Source organism: Barbus barbus (assembly GCF_936440315.1).
Source record: "Barbus barbus genome assembly, chromosome: 20".
NCBI lineage: Eukaryota > Metazoa > Chordata > Actinopteri > Cypriniformes > Cyprinidae > Barbus > Barbus barbus.
In genome coordinates, this window is record NC_136748.1 from 6297678 (window position 1) to 6319100 (window position 21423).

The following is a 21423-nucleotide window of genomic DNA, read 5'->3' on the forward strand; positions in this document are numbered from 1 at the left end:
CAGTATGTTCAATTATGTGTCCTTGATCTTCACTGTGTATATTTTGTTACACTGTATTGCAAATAAAATAAAAATAATAATCAAAAACCCACATTATTTTACTCTCCTCACACTCTTTCTTCCCTGCCTCGGCTCAGTCACATTCATATTGATGGCCCATTATGGGAGGCCCTTTGTCTCTCAATGTGAATCACTAAATATTCATGGCCATTGTCACTCGCTTGCATAAGGGCATTCTATCACAAAACATGTTTTACAATTGTTAAATTAATATATGGTTTTCTGTGAAGGACTGAACAGGATAATTTTCAGATAATTTTGTAGCAAAAACTCTAGTCTACCACATCCAGTTCTCAAAAGTCTTGTGAACAAATGTTCTGTATGTGTTTTATGTCCTTAATTCAGTGACTTAAAATATTTTTTTACTAACCACACATAAACATTGTTTTCTCAAAAACACAAATACGTTCATGCTGCTCACATATTATTGCAGCCCAGTTTCTGCTGAATACAGTGTTATCAGACCTTAACCATTATTTATTTTAAGATACTGAAAAAAACACAAATGCCAGGGCATGTCAAAACTTCTCCAGGGCCCCAAAACACCTTCAGACCCCAGAGAGTTAATATTAAACCTCCTTTAAATAATAAAACCTCCTCGACAGGAACCAGTCTGGTTTCAGAAGTAGACATTCAATCGAGACTGCCTTGCTCTCAGTTGTTGCAACCCAAAGACTGGCAAGAGTGGATTCAAAATCTTCAATATTTATCTTGCTGAATCTGTCCCCTGCTTTTTACACGGTTAACCACCAGATCCTCCTGTCAACCCTATTGGCAAAGGGCATCTCAGTAACCAATGGTTTGAGTCTTACCTCTGAGATAGGTCCTTCAAGGTATCTTGGAGAGGTGAGGTGTCCAAGTCGCAACATCTAACTACTGGGGTGCCTCAGGGCTCAGTTCTTGGATCACTTCTCTTCTCTGTCTACATGGCATCACTAGGTTCTGTCATTCAGAAACATGGCTTTTCATATCACCGCTATGCTGATGACACTCAACTCTACCCACATATCAACAGGCTATTCACGTTTCAAAGCAACTTTACAGAAAATGCATGTTTCTGCATTACAATTGCGAGTAATCAGAGGTGACTGTGTCAAAGTACTGTCTATATGGTAGAAATGTGTAGTTCCAGGATAAAACAAATGATTCATCAAGGTAATTGTGGCATTTAAACAGAAAGAATGAACATGCTATGATCAGTGTTTTAATATTAATATTACAATATTGCTTAGTGAAGTCTCACAAACACAGCCTTTGCAGATGCCTGATGCTTGACAGAGAGTTTACAAAATAAAAATTATTTATTTTTAGAAGATTACAGAATAACATGACATAATAACGGAACAGCCCGTTCTCTCGTTCAACTCCCCAACCTTCCTGGAGTGGAAAGGTCAGATATTTGTTTCTTCCTCATTTCTGTGGCTGAGAGCTCTGGATGTGGTGATATCGGCCAAGGAGCTTCGTGGCTACTGTCCTCGGTCAACCTTGCTATTTACGCCCTGTGACTTAGCCTGATTAGATCTGGATGAGAAGGGAGTGGGCCAGTAGAGAAAATGTCTTGACAAACTAGTTTAGGATTGTGCTGTCATTGTGAAAGATTGTTCCTGTAAATTTAGGAGCAGCCTAAAATGAGTTTAAATCTAAAGGCAAGTATTACTGCATGTTGTTGAGGGTGTTTCAGTGAGTATTATACATTTTTAGAGCTCTTAAAAGAATAATGCACCTAAAAATGCAAAGTCCATTATCACTAACCGTTGTGTTGTCCAAACCCCTCATCACTGATTCTTCCATGAAACACAAAAGGTTATATTTTTACATTTACAGATTATGCAAGCAAAATAGTCCATAGAGAGTCACAGTCTTTCTCCCTTTATCGTAGCTCTCAGATGTCATATAAATTAAATAAAAATATGGTTTTGTTGTGAAATATTAGACACACAAGAGACAAAAAGTTTTAAAATCATTAACATCAGACTTGATTTTATGGTTGGTTTTACCGTGTGCTTGCATATTCAGGCAAATTATCCCTCTTAGTTGTTCGTGATTCTCCATTTTTGTGTATCTATGCATGAGGCTTTCTGCTTGGTCAGTACTGGCTAAAACAGTTTCCTCTCAGTCCCTTGTGGGCCACATATGACTTCCTTCCATTTTTGACCATCTCTAAATCTTTCCTTCTCGGTCTTTACTGCACCTCACTCCCTTTAGCACTGCCTTTTCGTTCTCACTTTTACTGTATGGCTTTTATGGCTTTTAGTTTTGTTTCCATTTCACTATAATTTACACTCTCTGTGTAGTTCTCTTTTCTTTCTGTCTTCTGTAAAAGGTAACTGGTTTGATATTTTTCACAAAATATTTTTTGATATTTCTGAAAAAAGTATCAAGTTATAGGATCGATCATTTCAAACAGACACTGTCTGAGTAAGTTACTCTTCAAAACCTGGCCTCTGTGTCATTCATGTATCCTGACTGTATATATTTGATGAATAGCTTATCTTGTTCAAAGCTCTTCATACTGCTGTAAGTACAATTCATAATACATAGACTTTTCAGCATAAATTACCTGTATGTGTGGTAACTCATATTTACTTTATATAATTTTATTTGCATTGTTTCGGTTATGTTACTGTAATAATAAATACATTTTCATTTTAGGTACCATGATTAAGGAGCCCTTCATTTTACAGAATTGTATTATTATTATTTAATATTATTTTAATACATCTATATTGTATTAGATAAATTTGTCAGATCAGTTGAGAAAATTCTACTGACATTAAGAAGGAATATTATTTTCACCATATAGACTATGTACTTTTTATTCACAGAAACTACCTCACACAAAACTTTCTGCATTTTTCTTTCTGTATGATTTATAAGCTGTTTTCCTTATGGGGACATAAAAAATGTCCCATCAATATAAAAAAATTACTTGTATTACTACTCTCAAGGGGACATAATATATAGGGAATACCAGGTACAACCCAATCTCCCCACACACACAGACAGGGCTGGTATCATTGCATTTCATCATGCTTTTAATAGATATATGAGGTTAAGTGTGGCTCAGCTGTCATGTCCTCTCCTTTCCTCAGGATGAACTGGATCTCACAGACAAGAACAGGGAAGCCATGTTTGCTTTGCCTGCTGAGAAGAAATGGCAGATCTATTGCAGCAAGAAAAAGGTGAGTCCTTCACAACATAATCATTTAAGGTTAGCCGTTTAAATGTTTCTGGCTACTTTTTCTTTTTACTGACTATAGACTGATTTTGCATTCTTTGTAAGGAAGAGATGTATTTTTTCACAGATTCAGAAGTGTAAACATTTCATTGTGAGACAAAGCCTTTGAAATTGATGTTGGAAAACTACAACTTCTTTGAAACCTGTCAAAACATAAACCACACAATCCTTTTGGATCCCATGTCTGTGGTCAGCCACTTTCAGGATATTATTCCCTTTCACTCTGATTACAGAGAGAGAGAAGACATTTATTTCTTATTTCAGAAGCCTCAGTAGAATAAGGATTTAAACAAATGGGTTTTAGCCATTTCCAGGCTATGTTTTTAAGGAAGTGATACTGTTTTGAAAGGACCTTCAAAGTGAACAACGGCCACTTCAGTTCCGGTCTGGAAAGCCGGTCTTGTATTTGATTCCATTATATTTACAACGTCTTGTATAAAGTTTGGATCCATGATACCCACATGCTTGCACCAAGAGCACTTGGCCTTTTTGGGTTTGGGAGGTGGGAATTATAGGTAAATTGGTTCACAGCTAAAGGTTTGTAGCTACTAAAACAGATCCTGGAACAAAGTTGTGATCATTTGATGTTCTCTCAGTGCTCCTGCACTCAAAAATTACTTCCTCTTAGAGCAAAAGTTTAGAAAGAGAGGAAAAAATGGTCAAACCAAATCCAGGAAACAGGAACCAGAACCAAGCAACAGACGTCTTGGAAAACAAGTTGTGAGACCAAACAAAAAGCTCATTCATGTCTGCAGTAATGGAGAATTGCCATACAAGCCCACCACATGGCCTGCTTAAAATGCACAGCAATGTAAACAGAACAAGCAAGGCTGTGTGTTTAAGAAAGCACTAAAAAGAGAGACCTGAATGATTCAAGAAGGGAGAGAAAAGTTGAAGCTGTTTTTCTAAGCTCCATGTAAGAGAAAACTATGAAGTAAATATCTGCACAGCCTTTAGAATTATTCGTTCACACTCCCAAGGTCTCCGGTTCTTCTGTTTGTTAGGAGTCCTGTATATTCACTTATGCCATTTGTGCAGATGGCTAAAGCGTCCGGTAGATTCTTTATTGCAACAGACAGAAAGCCAACTGCTTTCAATGAGAAGGTAGCGTTTACCCCAAGTTAAGACATTTCTTAATCAGAATGCCTGTGTAGTGCATGAGTTCTGATCAACTCCATGAAATATTTTCAAGCCTCTGTAGATCAAGAACCAAGTCTCTATGTGAAATGATTAATTCTTCTGACTGTGCTAGAATCCGCCAAACGGGCAAAACTAAGGATCTTTGTGTCTTTCTAGACAATCTGAAAATGGAATATGCATCTTCAATAGTTATGAATCAATCTCCTGTTTAACTCTGAGACTAAATGTGTTTTAGTGTCAGTATTCTGAAACTGCATGTCCTGAGTTTGAGGTTTAGCAGATACAAGTCCAGGATCAGATGCAAGCCACTCTCGTCAAGTAAACATCCTGACCCATGGGGGAATATAATTTTTCTCTGTCTATGAGAGAGAAGTAGAGACTGTCTGGTGGCTCTCCATAGCCTCAAGCTGAACATAGGATCCCTACTTCTCATGTGGCTCCTCAGCAACCACAGAGTAGAGTGACATTTCAAAAAGACATTAAAGGGCAAATAACACAGTTTCTGCCAATCTCATGTTAATCTTGAGTAGAACATGCCGAGAACAAACAAACACACTTGCACAACTCCATTGCTTCCCCCGGAGAAACAAACTGCATCCACAGTTCCCTTAACACTGGGTTCTTTGGGAAGCTAAACAAGGTTATCGATCCCTCACAACCGCACTTCTTTGACAAATCCTTTTCGAGCAAGTCCTGTGTAGCGCTGCCAATAAGTTTCATAACCTGAATGAAGCATATTGATGGCATTTTTTTTTTTTTTTATTACAAAACACTAATTTCAGATTTCACTTTGATTTTTTGTTTTTTTTCATAAGTCTAGACAAAACTCAAAACGGTCACAAGCTAACACTTAATACAAAAAAGCACTGAATCATGCATTCATATTCTATTAGGCTAACTGAGACTTGTCATAGCACTTGCATATTGCTCTTTTGTTGATTTGATTGCCTCCATTGTCCTCATTTGTAAGTCGCTTTGGATAAAAGCATAAGCTAAATGACTAAATGTAAATGTAATATCTATAAAGAAGCCTTGAATTTGCAGAATAATTTGTTCAAAATAATTAAGAATGAAACACCACAAGAACATTAACTGAGACCACCCACACACAGTAACAAGAGTTTTGCAGAGTTTATTAATTTTTTTAAATTTGAGCAGTTGTATCATTCTATAAAATGAAAATGACAGTCGTATCAGATGAAAAAGTGCTAGAGTTTTGAAAAATTTGCTGTTTAATCATCAGTTGAGCTTTTTTTTTGTGAAGAGTATTGAAAAATCACATCAAGGTTCTAATATTACTGAACCAGCTTTGTTTTCAAAGATCATAATCCATAATTGAGAAGAGCTGGTAACCCCCCCAAATGTTATGGAGCATTAATCAAAACGCTTGCAATTTTTTTTGAACGAGTCATCCATTTATTTTTTGGATAAAATCAAGTTCTTGTTGAATAAGCCATTTTACTCAGAAATGTGTATGGTGATATGGTAATAAAATCAGTCTCAACTTTAGTTCCATGTTGATTTTAAACATCCTTGTCGGGACGTTAACTTGAGATAAGCAGGTTTGTATAAGATCTGTATAAATACAACACTTTTTTTCTATTGGAAATAGAATTTCTGTATATTTTGGCATGGTGAAAGAGAGGACAACCCAGTGAGATGTTGGATTTTGGAAAGATGTTTGTCTAGACCTAAAAATTGTCATGATACGTGCAGTGAAATGAAGCGAGAACTCAAGTGCAGGGAAATGGTGGTTTAATTATAAAAGAAACAAAAACACAACATAAATTCCCCCGAGGGGAAAAACAGGCAGACTAAGCAATACAACGATCAGGATCTAGAAACACACAGGACTTACTGCACATCACATTAGACAACGTGGCCGAACAGGACTGCAAACACCAGGATCATTTAAAGGAGACAAACAAGGAGGAACCAGGTGTACACACTGAGACAATTAGGGAATAACAAGGAGGGCGGGGTCAAACAATCAACCGGGGAACACATGGAACAATCACAACACAACCCCATGTGCTCAGACAAGACAGTGACATCTGGTGGCCAACCAGGGCACACCCACAGGATACGTGACACTACCCCCCAACAAAGGAGCAGCTCCCAGATGCTCCATCTGCAACACTAAGACGACACAAAAACATGAAAAATGAAAATACAAAATGTCAAGAAGGGAGGTGGGCAAGAGACGGATCAGGGGGAGGGATGGTGGGCCAGGCCCGTGCAGAGGCAGGGGGCCCGCAGACCAAGGCAGAGCAGGAGACCAGAACAGATCCGGAGGGACGGACCAGGGGGTTTCCGGCCCAACAGGAACCCCAGCGCACGGCCAGGGTGGGGCCGGAGGGACAAGCCAGGCAGTGAGTTTACGAACGGCCTCTGTGGCCGTGACAGGGCAGACAGTCAGTTCAGAAACGGCCTCTGTGGCCGTGACAGGGCAGACAGTGAGCTCAGGAACGGCCTCTGGCAGGGTAGGGAGCTCGAGTGGAGCCTGCAGGGCGAGAAGTTCGGGTAGAGCCGGCAAGGCGAGGAGCTCGTGTGGCGCCGGCAGGGCAAGGCGCTCGGGTGGCGCCGGCAGGGCAAGGAGTCTGGGTGGCGCCGGCAGGGCAAGGCGCTTGGGTGGCGCCGGCAGGCCGAGGAGTCTGGGTGGCGCCGGCAGGGCGAGGAGCTTGGGTGGCGCCGGCAGGGCGAGGAGCTTGGGTGGCGCCGGCAGGGCGAGGAGCTTGGGTGGCGCCGGCAGGGCGAGGAGCTTGGGTGGCGCCAGCAGGGCGAGGAGCTTGGGTGGCTCTGGCACGACCTCCTGGCCAGCAGTGAGCTCCTGGGTAGCCTCCTGGCCTTGTGGGACGGAGAAGGCCTTCCTCCGCCTCTTCCTCCGTCTCCGGGAGCGGGGCGCCGCTGCGGCATCTTCGGCCACCACTAGGGGATTGAGAGCGGGCACCGCCGCCTCGGGAGCGCTGTGAGCGGGCACCGCCGCCTCGGGAGCGCTGTGAGCGGGCACCGCCGCCTCGGGAGCGCTGTGAGCGGGCACCGCCGCCTCGGGAGCGCTGTGAGCGGGCACCGCCGCCTCGGGAGCGCTGTGAGCGGGCACCGCCGCCTCGGGAGCGCTGTGAGCGGGCACCGCCGCCTCGGGAGCGCTGTGAGCGGGCACCGCCGCCTCGGGAGCGCTGTGAGCGGGCACCGCCGCCTCGGGAGCGCTGTGAGTGGGCACCGCCGCTTGGAGATGCGCCAAAAACTCCACAAACTCCCCAAAAGTCAAGCGGCCCAGCCCCCTCATCCACTCCTCATCGAGTGGCTCCTCCAGGGCCAGGTTAAAAAAGTCCTTGAGAGCCGCATCGTTGTAGCCCAAACCCTCTGCTGCCTCACAGAACGTCAGGGCAAATCTCCTCACGTCAGTGCCCCTCTGACGGAGGGATCGCAGCGTCCTGACCTGGAGGATCCGTGAGTAGCGAGGGTTCCTCACGTTAGCGGCTGGAGGATGGTGTGGATCCATTCCCCGCTGAGTTCTCAGTGTCGGCCACGTTCTGTCATGATACGTGCAGTGAAATGAAGCGAGAACTCAAGTGCAGGGAAATGGTGGTTTAATTATAAAAGAAACAAAAACACAACATAAATTCCCCCGAGGGGAAAAACAGGCAGACTAAGCAATACAACGATCAGGATCTAGAAACACACAGGACTTACTGCACATCACATTAGACAACGTGGCCGAACAGGACTGCAAACACCAGGATCATTTAAAGGAGACAAACAAGGAGGAACCAGGTGTACACACTGAGACAATTAGGGAATAACAAGGAGGGCGGGGTCAAACAATCAACCGGGGAACACATGGAACAATCACAACACAACCCCATGTGCTCAGACAAGACAGTGACATCTGGTGGCCAACCAGGGCACACCCACAGGATACGTGACAAAAATGAGTCCAATTACTGCATTGGCTTTGGGACAGGCAGAATTCTGTTTGCTAATGTGATTTAGCTGGGGGGATTCTGGAGAGGCAAGCTGTTATTGAACACACAGATTCTTGTTTGGCCCACAAATATAGTTCAGTTCTCATTCACATAACATACTTTTGTATGGTGTGCATCTTGTGCAGACTGAGTTGTGTCATAGCTCTTGAAGAAATGTTTCAGAGTAGTGTGTCAAATACAAAATTAAGACTTTATTAACACACAACCTGCTTAAATTTTAAATTAAATATTAAACCAATAGAAATGTAAGAAATGAAAGTTTCTAGTCAGGTTGGAGTTAGGTGTGTTAGATACAGTATGAGCTAACTATGAGCACTTTACATATGTAAGTAAAGTAGAATGTCAATTAATGAAGGATTCACTATTTGTATAGCCTATTAATATACTAACTACAATTTATAAGACTGCAATTTAGTAACTATGAATTAACTACAAACTAATAGTTTATGAATGATTTATTACTGTTTACTACTTTATTGCTGTATACTAGCTATAAAGTGTTACCTACTTTTTTTTGATGAATTTAAGTATATTTACAATCAGTATTTCTCAGCTTGGTCCAGTTTCCCCCACACATAATGACATGGGTACATAGACACTAAATTGTCCACAGGTGTGTGTGAATTTGTGTATGACTGGCCATCTTTCCATGATGTTTGATGGTCCAAGACAATGGGTTAGGTTCTAGCATCCTTGTGAGCCTTTTGGAAAATGGATGGATTTCTTAGCTTGTCACAGTGCATTCTGTGATTGTCTTATTAAAGAAGGATATATATTTTAGTAAAGCACTAAAGGAATGTGACAGCTAGAACAGCCAGTTCTGCACAAGGAAAACATTCCCTGCACCTGTCATCACTAATCAAGCTCCCTATATCCTTGCACTCTCCTCGCTGTCACATTGTCTGGTCTCACAGTTTGCTATGCAATCCTTACCTGTTGTTACTTACCTAAAGGATACTCCACCGCTCCGGAACGGTTCCCATCAGCTCCACCACTCCTTTGCTCCTCCGGATCATCTGCAAACATTGCATGTGTACCTGACTCTTACCTGCTATTACCTACCTGCTAGCTGCTCCAGCGTTCTGCTCCCTGTTCTCCTCTGCTCCTGTGCTCCATCGTCTCCACGCTCCACTGTTCCCCTCAAATCTCCTGGAAAAGGAAAATGACTCATTAACTCTCAGATAAGAACCAATAACCCTCGCCATTCCTCGTACCTGGGGCCTCATTTATAACTGTTGCATACGCACAACCTGCCCTGAAAGAGATGTACAAGTCCTGTCCTACGCAAAAGGTAGGATTTATAAAAACAAACTTGACGGGAAAATATGGTGATTTCGGGAGGAGTCGGGGTGGAGATGCACGTATGCACAATCTTCCCCTAACTGGGATTTATAAAGGGATTTTTGTGCAGGTTCCGGTGTACGCATGGTTTTATAAATCTGAAAACTTTTGTGCGTATGCAAAATCGAGCTTTTGTGCCTACGTACACTTTTAGGATGAAATCTACGGAGAGTTTTATAAATGAGGCCCCTGGACTCATTGTCTTGCTTTCATCCACCTGCCTGTGTTCAATAAACCTGCTGTTGTTTGCACTTACCACTGTGTTCCCCTGTGTATTTGCTGACAGTGGTTGTATTGTGCTCAAACTCACATAATCTATTCTGCCTGAAGGATATATTTTGATTGTGCGATCTATTTAAAAAATCACTATCCATAATTTGTTTTTCCGTTTGAGTAAACCACACATGTAGCTACTGACTGTCTCCTATATTTGTTTGATTAATCATGAAGCACTTCTGACTTATTTGCTGGCAATTTCAACCAAATATTGAATCAGGATTACATTCAAATAATTGGCAGTATAAATGATACCCAAAATCAGAAAAAAAAAACTGGCTATTGTATTTCTTGATGTCTCAATTTGGCCAGTTGTTTGTGTGTAAGGTTGCAGAGTGCATGCCCTTCACTAACATATGTCTCCTTACTGTTTGGATTACTGTGTCATCACATTCGCATTTTGACAGCTGGACCTTCAAGGAAGTTCGGCCAAAAAAAATGCTCCAAATCTCCATACAACTTATGAGTGCAATCTGAGGGATGAAACCGTTTTCAAACAAAACCACAGAAATCAGAGACATGGATTAACATTTCAGAAAACGCACAAACTCAGAGGTCAGCCTGGCCATAGTGAGTATGGCCATTGAATTGTACTCAGAGAATGGGCTTCCAAAGGCAGCCAAACCCCACCTTAGTTCAACATGTGAGAAGACGTGAAAGCAAAATTTGCTCTCCAGAATCCACAACACACTTCTCAAAAAGAGAACCTTATGTTACCTTGTATTAATGTGTAGTGTAGAGTCATGGAAGGGCCACTCATAAGAACTAATCATATCCAGATATAGCCGCCATAGAGCCAGAGTCAACATTTCCGCTATTGCTCACACCCATATTTGTTGATATTCTTTTTTGTTAATTTGCCATCACTCATTGATATTATGTCATTTCATTAGCTGGACAAAACACTGTAAAAAAAATTACATTTTGAAAAATTGTGGAAACTGACAAATAAATATTGGCTCAACAAATTACTTCCCAATAATTGTCCCCAAACAAAAAAATGCATTATAGTAATTTTAGCTGAAGTTCACCGAACATATTAAATTGTGCTCAGCACATCTATCAAGCAGAAGTGAAAAATCTGTGTTGGCCGAACAAGCTTTGCAGCAAAAAAAGCGTGTAGGTATGCGCCTGAGAGAAACCGTTGCTGTAGTGAATTCAAATTCCTGTGCGCTGGAGAGCGAGAGAGCCGAGCCGATACCGAAGGGCGACAGAGCATCATTTACAGACGGATTTTCTATCATTAAAGTTATGGTGAGTATACAGAGTTTTGTATTTATTAAGTCATGTTTCACGTACTACATTCTATTTTGCAGAATAACAGTATTTAATTTACTGGTGTCATGTTGGCATTTATAACCTAGTTTAGCCCGTACTCATCTCCCGGTAGGGGTGTGCGATATACACTCACTTAAAGGATTATTAGGAACACCTGTTCAATTTCTCATTAATGCAATTATCTAATCAACCAATCACATGGCAGTTGCTTCAATGCATTTAGGGGTGTGGTCCTAGTCAAGACAATCTCCTGAACTCCAAACTGAATGTCAGAATGGGAAAGAAAGGTGATTTAAGCAATTTTGAGCGTGGCATGGTTGTTGGTGCCAGACGGGCCGGTCTGAGTATTTCACAATCTGCTCAGTTACTGGGATTTTCACGCACAACCATTTCTAGGGTTTACAAAGAATGGTGTGAAAAGGGAAAAACATCCAGTATGCGGCAGTCCTGTGGGCGAAAATGCCTTGTTGATGCTAGAGGTCAGAGGAGAATGGGCCGACTGATTCAAGCTGATAGAAGAGCAACTTTGACTGAAATAACCACTCGTTACAACCGAGGTATGCAGCAAAGCATTTGTGAAGCCACAACACGCACAACCTTGAGGCGGATGGGATACAACAGCAGAAGACCCCACCGGGTACCACTCATCTCCACTACAAATAGGAAAAAGAGGCTACAATTTGCACGAGCTCACCAAAATTGGATGGTTGAAGACTGGAAAAATGTTGCCTGGTCTGATGAGTCTCGATTTCTGTTGAGACATTCAGATGGTAGAGTCAGAATTTGGTGTAAACAGAATGAGAACATGGATCCATCATGCCTTGTTACCACTGTGCAGGCTGGTGGTGGTGGTGTAATGGTGTGGGGGATGTTTTCTTGGCACACTTTAGGCCCCTTAGTGCCAATTGGGCATCGTTTAAATGCCACGGCCTACCTGAGCATTGTTTCTGACCATGTCCATCCCTTTATGACCACCATGTACCCATCCTCTGATGGCTACTTCCAGCAGGATAATGCACCATGTCACAAAGCTCGAATCATTTCAAATTGGTTTCACTGTACTAAAATGGCCCCCACAGTCACCAGATCTCAACCCAATAGAGCATCTTTGGGATGTGATGGAACGGGAGCTTCGTGCCCTGGATGTGCATCCCACAAATCTCCATCAACTGCAAGATGCTATCCTATCAATATGGGCCAACATTTCTAAAGAATGCTTTCAGCACCTTGTTGAATCAATACCACGTAGAATTAAGGCAGTTCTGAAGGCGAAAGGGGGTCAAACACAGTATTAGTATGGTGTTCATTATAATCCTTTAGGTGAGTGTATATCGTCTGTGATAATATTGTAATTGATGTTTTAACGATGTGAGATTTGACATTATCAGATGTCGCAAAGAGTACCGTTTTCCCTCCAAAAAGCAGCATGATTACAAATACGATATTGATTTTGTACAACAGTTCAATAAACAAGAAGTTAATATTAAAGGAACTTGCGTTTTAGACACAGTATTGCCTATTTTTGCTCTATTTTGCCAACAAAAATCATCCCAAACACAGCCACAGCACTGTTTTGCATCTCTGAGCAACATGTTGGTGTTTCGTTCCTGAATGAATCAATCAACCGTTTAAATGATTCGGTTCAATCGCAACGACTCACTTATTACAATGACTTGCTGCCACCTACTGGCGGTTTTAATTTCACATTTAAAGTATCTTTTCATTTTTAAAATAATTCTAAATATCAGTATTCGCTATTTTAATTTTATGTTTAAAATATCAATACATTGCATGTGTAACTGCAGGTTAAAGTTCAGCATTAAACAGTGTGTAAAAAAAACACACTTTTAGACATAAATGGTTTTACAAAGCTAAAAATATGCATAAAAGGTAAATATCTATTTAAACTTATTGGAAAAGATTAATTTATATCACTGTTGTGAACTGACCACACTGAATATGAAGAATATGTATGAGTCCACTGTCCACGGTAGTCCTTAATATACCAGCACAATAACACACTCAGCAAAATATTGTCTAATTATCATTATCGAAAAAATCCCAGAAAATATTTAGATTTTTGTCAATATCGCACACCCCTATCTCTGCTACCTAAAGTTACTATTTATTGAACTAAATTATTTTTTATCTCATTTTATGATGAATATATTAAATGAATGAGACACAAGCAATACGTTTCTGCTATAACTATTTTTTTGTTCCCGTTAATGTAACCTGCCATTGCTACGTCTGAGCTCACGAGGCACCATTTGGTGTAGAAAAGGAACCACTATGAATTTCACTGTGAGTATTTAACAGTAGCTTTTATTGGATATATGTTTATTCCATTTTAGTGTCAAGTACTATTAGCTCTTAGATGTCATTTGTGAGGAGTTGCTTTATTGAGAGCTGCCACGAGACATGGCTCGATGTAATGTAGGCAGCTAATTCTAATGTAGACATTATTGTAATGTATTGACATTATTATTATTTTTTTTTTACAGAGGACAACCATTGGAGAACCACACAACTGTAATGAAAATGGGAATTCTCGAAATAGTAAGCAGCAGCAGTTGCACTTCAAGGGCCCTGTCAGGTGTGCTGAACCTCTCCATTGTCCTGGAAGAGGAGGTGGTGCTTAACAACTTGGGAGACTTTGTAAATGCATTTATTGTACTTTTTGGATTATTGTATGCAATCTTCCTGGAGTACAACAAGGATTTAAAGGGATAGTTTACCCAATGTGGCAGGGTGGAAGAAACACGCAACAAGGGTGGCTCAAAATAAATACCCCGGAGGGTGGATTTATTAACACAGAGGGGTGTTGGGTGCAAAAAGGTGGCTGAGGTGCTGTGGTGCTCTTCTTTGTGCGCTTTCTTCCCAGGGCGGTGCGTCTGTGCGTTGCTTGTGGCAGGGCAGGATCGCTCACTCACTGGGATCTGCAAAATTAGAAGAGGACGGCACATTAGTTCTCAGCTTGTTGGGAGATGTCTCTCAACCAGAACTGACCGATCAGGTGCTGCAGCTCAGCTTTCTGCGCCGCCGACAGTTCAGGATTGATGTCCACCAAGACTGGCTCCGTGGTAGCGAAGGCCGCGGTTTGTTCTCTGGTCCCCACCCACTTCTTCAACAAGTTGACATGATAGAGCTGTTGGGGCCTCCGTCTCCCAGGCTGGCGCACATGGTAAGTAACCGGTCCCACCTTCTCTACCACCGTGTACGGCCCCTGCCACGTGGCCAGGAATTTGCAGGCAGAGGTGGGGACCAAAACCATGACTTGGTCGCCCGTCTGGAACTCCCGAGGCTGAGCTGTGCGATCGTAGTGACGTTGTTGGGCTTGCTGGGCTTTGGCCAGGTGTTCCCGGACTAACGGCATGACTCGATCGATCCGCTGCCTCATTTCGGTGACATGCTCGACGAGGGACCGGTGTGGGGTGGGAGGCTGTCTTCCGAAGAGGAGCTCAAACAGAGTAAAGCCCATTGATGCCTGCGGAACCTCCCGTATACCAAAAAGGACATAGGGCAACATTAGGTCCCAATCTCGCCGGTCTTCGGCTGCAGCATCTGCTTGAGAGTTTGATTGAATCTCTCGACGAGTCCGTCGGTCTGGGGATGGTATACGGTGGTCCGCATGTGCTTTACCCGGAGCAGCCGGCAGAGATCAGCCATTAGCCGGGACATGAACGGTGTTCCCTGATCGGTCAGGATCTCCGTCGGGATCCCGACCCGGCTAAACAGAAGGAACAGCTCGTGGGCGATGTTTTTGGCCGTGGCTTTCTGGAGGGGTATGGCTTTGGGGTACCGGGTGGCATAATCAACGACGACTAGGATGTGTTCATGCCCCCGGGCTGATTTTGGCAACGGCCCCACTAGATCCATCCCGATACGCTCGAAGGGCACCTCTATGATGGGTAGCGGGATGAGCGGCGAGGGGGGAGGTGGCCTGGGCGATGTCTTCAGGCACGTTGGGCAGGCCTGACAGAAGCGTTTCACATCGGCCTCCAGGCCAGGCCAGTGGAACCGGTCACGGATGCGTTGAATAGTATTGGCCGCGCCGAGGTGTCCTGCCAGCGGATGGGCGTGTGCCAAGTGTAGGACTGTCTCCGCCTTCGGTCTTGGAACCACCAGCAGTTTTTTTTTCCTCCCCCCTCCGCTGGGCGACACAGTAGAGCAGGCCGTTCTCCACGACAAAGTGGGGCAGAGGATGGGGCTTTGGCCGGACGTCCTTCCCCTCTAAGATGCACACCTGTCTCCAACAATGTTTTAGCCTGTCGTCCTCTCGCTGGGCTCGGCCAAATGAGCCCCCGCCCACAACCTGTTGGTAGACATCATAGAAAAGGTTAGGATTTTGGGAAGGGGACTCACCATCTCTCCCACTGTCGGAGGCTAGGAGAACGGGACGGCGGCTGGGCCTCTTCGTCGGTTGCCGTCCAGGGCGGCCCCCGCTTGGGCTAGCAGGCTGTGTAGCGGCGCTCAAGAGGGCATCAAGTCCCGGCCAGTCTCGTCCCAGTAGTACCGGTACGGGCAAATCCTTGACGAGGCCCACCTCTAGGGGCCAGGAGCCAACGGACGTGGCCACAGATACCCGTCGTACTGGGACTTCCCGGGTATCTCCATGAACACAGGTAATAGGAAGTCTTCCTTTTATCTCGTAGCGGGGAGGGAGGACACCCGCCTTGACGAGACTGATGGCGCTGCCCGTATCGTGGGATCCCTCATGCCAACAGCTTGTCGATACATGCGCGGTAGGGCACGGAGGAGGCGATCGAGGTGGCTGAGGTGCTGTGGTGCTCTTCTTGGTGCGCTTTCTTCCCAGGGCAGTGCGTCTGTACGGTGCTTGTGGCAGGGCAGGATCGCTCACTCGCTGGGATCTGCAAAATTAGAAGAGGACGGCACATTAGTTCTCAGCTTGTTGGGAGATGTCTCTCAACCAGACTCCTAGCCACGCACGGCTTATCTGGCCGCGGGCTGACGAGCTTCAGGTGTGAGCGATCCAGCCGTGATGAGCAGGAGCAGGTGTTTCTCCTCTATCTCCAGGGCAACGCTGATGAGTAATCGGGACGCTCGTCACACCAAACATGAAAATTCTGTCATTAATTACTTACCCTCATGTTGTTCCAAACCCATAAGACCTTTGTTCATCTTCAGAAAACAAATTAAGATATTTTTGATGAAACAATGGGCTTATTGATGTGGAACGACATGAGGGTAATTAATGACAGAATTTTAACCTCAAAGTCCTCTTATGAGTTTTTTTGGCAAACATATGACGTGTAAGATGCAGTTTCATGAGCTCAGAGTACCTTTTGTGAGAATGGTAATATTCAGTGACATTAACCTAAACACTGGTTGAAGTAACCTCAAATAAATTATTACTATTATTTATTAAATTATTATTTTATGGTGTTTTCGAAATTTTTGCAGGTTTGTGAATGTATTATTGTATAAGGTGCAATTCATCAGCTTTGTGTATCTTATGAGAATTAAAATGCATGTGTAGAAAATTTTAATGAATTTATAATTTTAAGGTCTTTTCACAATATTGTTGTATAGTTAGTTCATTAAAAGTATTAAAATGTGGCAGTGTTTAGTGTATCGTCATTTAATTTTTTCTTTCCTTTTGGGACAACGGAATGAACAATTCAGTAAGGTTGCTTTAGCACTATACATTTACCAATATACATTTTTAAATTAGGTAAAACAAAAAATGTATGCTACTACTATTTAAAATATTTAACTGGGCCAATAACTTGGTTTGGTAGACTTCCTTTTTCCCAATTGGCTCAACATATTATTTTTCATTGAGCCAATTTGAACAGACTGTTGCCACAATTGATAAAATTCAGTTAGCAGAAATTCAATTGGGCCAATGGAAAAATTTAGATGTAATCAGTCACTAGAAAATTTGTTGGCGAGGTCTGAAATTTTTACAGTGTATGAATATTAAAAGTTAGATCATGTTTATAATTTTGAATCATGTTTATAATTTTGAAATAGATGAGTTTCATCATCTCTGTCTGTTCAAGTCAATTTTGCAGTATTAAAAGCTCCCACAAATGAATGATGCAATGCATAACTGCTTACAGTAAAATACACCACATTATTAAACAGTTTTGTATCTGCACAAAACCTTACACAAATACATACATATAATTTTGTCTGTAATTCAGTCCACAAAACATGCTGATTCACTTGCATTTGTAATAATATATGCACATGCTTTTTTAATTTTACAATTTACACATTTTAATTTGTTTTACATGATGGTGATTCACAAATATTGCTGATTTAAACTGTTTACACACTCACAGTAAGGATGGATGTGTCAGACAAAGTCTCAAAGGAGCATCAGTCTACCTCTCTATAAGTTTAAACTTTCACATAATAAATGTGCGCACAACCCCTAGACTTTTGTTTGGTTTTCTTCTCTAAACTGTGTTTGACCCATACTGGGAATCTGCTGGCCAACATCGTGTTTATTATTGTTACCTCCTCTGTTGCTCCTTTGATAGTAGCCTACAAATATGATACACAAAAGGAGCAGTTCACTACTGTGCTGACCTTAGTTCGAGCATGACCGTTCTTTCCATCACTTTTTATTTGTTCCGGACATGGAAATTAGAGCATTGTAATAACCTTCTTGAGCTGGCCAGGGTAAATGTTCTGAGCAATGTGACATGATTTGCGACTGCAGATGATAAGAATGTGAAGTCTTTAAACTGAGCATTCTGGTTGAAACAATACGTTTAGCTCAGAAAAACAAATCACAGGATTGAGGTCCAGGCCAAGCTGTTGTGCTGAGGTCCAGCATTGTTCTACTCTGGTGTTGAACACACTGAAAGGAAAGTTCCAAGTTGATTGGATCTGATTGCAAGTTATACATCCTAGGTTGTTGTTGTTTTGTCAGTGTGTTGTGGTGTGTAGTACACAAAGCTAGGTCCGATATTTAAAAGGTTAAAGTGAAGTGAAATACGGCCAAGTATGGTGATACTACTCATACTACTCGCAGTAGGCAGCCATTTATGCTGCGGCGCCCGGGGAGCAGTTGGGGGTTCAGTGCCTTGCTCAAGGGCACCTCAGTCGTGGTATTGAGGGTGGAGAGAGCGCTGGACATTCACTCCCCCCACCTACAATCCCTGCCGGCCTGAGACTCGAACCCGCAACCTTTGGATTACGAGTCCGACTCTCTAACCATCAGGCCACAACTTCCCTTGGTTTATGATTTATGAACCATTAGGCCACGACTTGATTTATGATAAGTGCCATCTTAAGCCCAATTCGGACGGTAATTGTTTCTCAGGGGGACGTAAGTGATTGTCACCATATACAGGGGGTAGTTGGTGATTTAATTGCCATCCGAATCCAGGACGATGGTGTTTTTCTCTCACCACCCCCGTAAAAATCCCCGGCCAAATTACCTACTGTTTTTTGACAAACACCAAGGTTGTGTTTTAATTTAATCGCCGTCCGAATCCACATCTCTGAGTTTACGAGAAGAAATAGATTCAAAATTCAGCGTTTAAACCCTTTTTGAACACTCCCGAACACCGTACGGTAACTGTTGTACTTCGGTGTAATTTGCATACATATTTATTTCTGAAATGCTGGAAAGTATTTAAAAGAAGAATACTTCATGACTGCTCCACCACAGCGAGTGAGAACAGAAAGAGAAGAAAAGCACGTAAACATTCGAAGTGGGTCTTTATAAATGTGTATTATAAACGGATATATATCGCGTATAGTTATATACAACTATAGCGTGTATTTTCCTATTTTTAAACAGGAGATTTAAATAATCAAATAATAAATATGATTATACATTATAAAATATGCTTGGAATAATAAGAATACATTTTACATAAGTATTTTTAAATACATTTTCCACAATAATAAGAATAAATTTGTAAATAAAATGTATTTTATTTACAGCACACAATCATGTGACTGGCGTCGTGAGCAGTGCGTTCGCAGGATCACTGAACTCGCTCCTCCACTGTGAATAAATAATCGTCCGAATCCATGAGTTTTATCACTGAGGTGATATGTAAATTTATTTTTACAGACGTCCATATGAGAAACAATTACCGTCCGAATCGGGCTTTAGACATATTATGTCTCTCTGTTGCACAGGAAAGCATGTTTCGTGTGAAATGTAAAAGTTAAACCCCTGCAAGATCCAAACAAACAGCTTAGTGGTAGGAAAATTGAATTCAAAAAGAATGCTGTTTCATTACTTTATTACTTTTGCAGCCAACCATCACAGAACACAACCCACACTTACTGTAGGAAGGCAGCAGGAAAAAATTAGTTCATGTTTACCGCAGCAACTAAATTACCTGATAAACATCAAGATAGGTTGAGCTCAGATTGACCCCTATGTTAGTGACACAAGAAACTGAACTAAAATATTTAAACTGAAAAGACAATCAGAATGTAATACACAAGGAAGTCAGAATATTGTTAAAAACAAAGACTAATCCAGACCTCAGGCTCCAAAGCGCCATGATTACATTTTTTTTTTTTTTTTACAGTTTGCCAGTCTGCTCTGTAAACAGAGATATAGTCACTTAAGTTGTTTGGAAATTTCCCTGGTTAATACTGACACAGTTTAGACGTGTGCCAAGCCATCAGATCACTGTGCCATCCCCTGAGGGAGGAGTGCAATGCCAAGTTGATTCTTTTTCATGTCATTAATTAATTGATACAATGTTGTGAACAAATAAATCAAGAATCTAGAATCCCAGACACATTCTTTTGAAATAAATCATGCTAACAGCTTAATTAATATTAGATGTATTTATTCTTCAAATGTCTATGGAATGTTATTACAGATTGCCTAATCCATTGGTCATGTTGATCTTGTATAAAAACTAATATTCCGCATGAAAAAGATATACCTAACTACAGTATTTGTTACTAGAAAACATATTTGGAGTTTTCCATTATTTTTGTAGACATTTTCTAGACAATGTCAGTTCAAATATCACTATTACCCATCATAAACCAGTGCTTAAAATGTTTTGTCCCATCAAACATTTGCTGAAAAATAGAAAATAGCAGAACCTGTGATATGAAGCATAAAAAACAAAACAATTATTCAAATATAGAATCAATTAAATAGTGTGTCATCATTCTTAATTTGTAGTAAATTGTGGTAGATTAATAAATCCACATTTTATTAATAGCATTTTATTTTTTGTATTTAAACAGGTAATTTATGTTAAAATGATATAAATCTAAATAAACATGGAAAGCATTATAGATAACAACATTATTATTTGAATTTTGATTATTAATTTTGAACCACCAAACAATCAGATATTGTTTTAAGTATCCAAATATTGTATCAACTCACAGATTCTGTTGGGGCGGTTACCAACTGGTGGACTGATTGGACAACAAATAAACAAATAAGTTGCTGTGGTCTATTGAACAATCATTTATTAGACACATTTACTTATAGTACCCTTGTTATAGGGACACAAGTCATGCCTACAGGGACAATGGTGGTAAGCGTACACCCTTTCAACCCTTAGCTTAGTTATTTGCGAAAATCCTGTGTTTCTTAAAATAGAATTTAAATGACTTTATCCTGTGTTCATTTCTTAGGAACAAGAGGACCCCAACAAGCTTGCTACCAGCTGGCCTGATTACTATATTGATCGCATCAACTCCATGGCAGCTGTAAGTACTTCCTTTATTACCTTTATGTTTCTAACATGCACAGCAAACTTTTGCACCTTTTGTGATAAAATCTGATTTGGACACAAATGAATGTGGAGGAAAAATTAATACTGAATAAAAATTGACCAAAACATTTGCAAGCCCACAAGTTATAAATATGATTCAGACTATAAATCTGCTTTTTTTGAATGTCTGTCTTTTTTTAAACTATTATGTGAGACTAGTTGGCAAAATATTTTAGTGATATTATTTTAGTTGATTCATGCTAGCAAAATCTCATTCATGCACGTTTTCAGTGATGTCAAAATGTCCTTATAGAACTGTAATATATTATTAAGCTACCTTGCAGATGTAAGCTGCCCCTGACAACACACATTGATAATAGTTCAACTGATTTTGCAGATGTTTGTTGGTTATTGT

At 41.4% G+C, this 21423-nt stretch overlaps 1 protein-coding gene across 2 annotated transcripts in view; it reads left to right on the forward strand.

The window, feature by feature from the left end:
* Positions 1 to 21423, forward strand: part of LOC306886062 (disheveled-associated activator of morphogenesis 2-like) — a 155264-nt gene that overhangs the window by 85310 nt on the left and 48531 nt on the right. For both annotated transcript variants that reach the window (XM_079442926.1, XM_079442927.1), the window contains exons 3-4: positions 3153 to 3242; positions 20929 to 21003. In XM_079442926.1, the coding sequence (XP_079299052.1) occupies positions 3153 to 3242; positions 20929 to 21003 (165 nt within the window). The remainder of the gene's footprint in view (positions 1 to 3152; positions 3243 to 20928; positions 21004 to 21423) is intronic.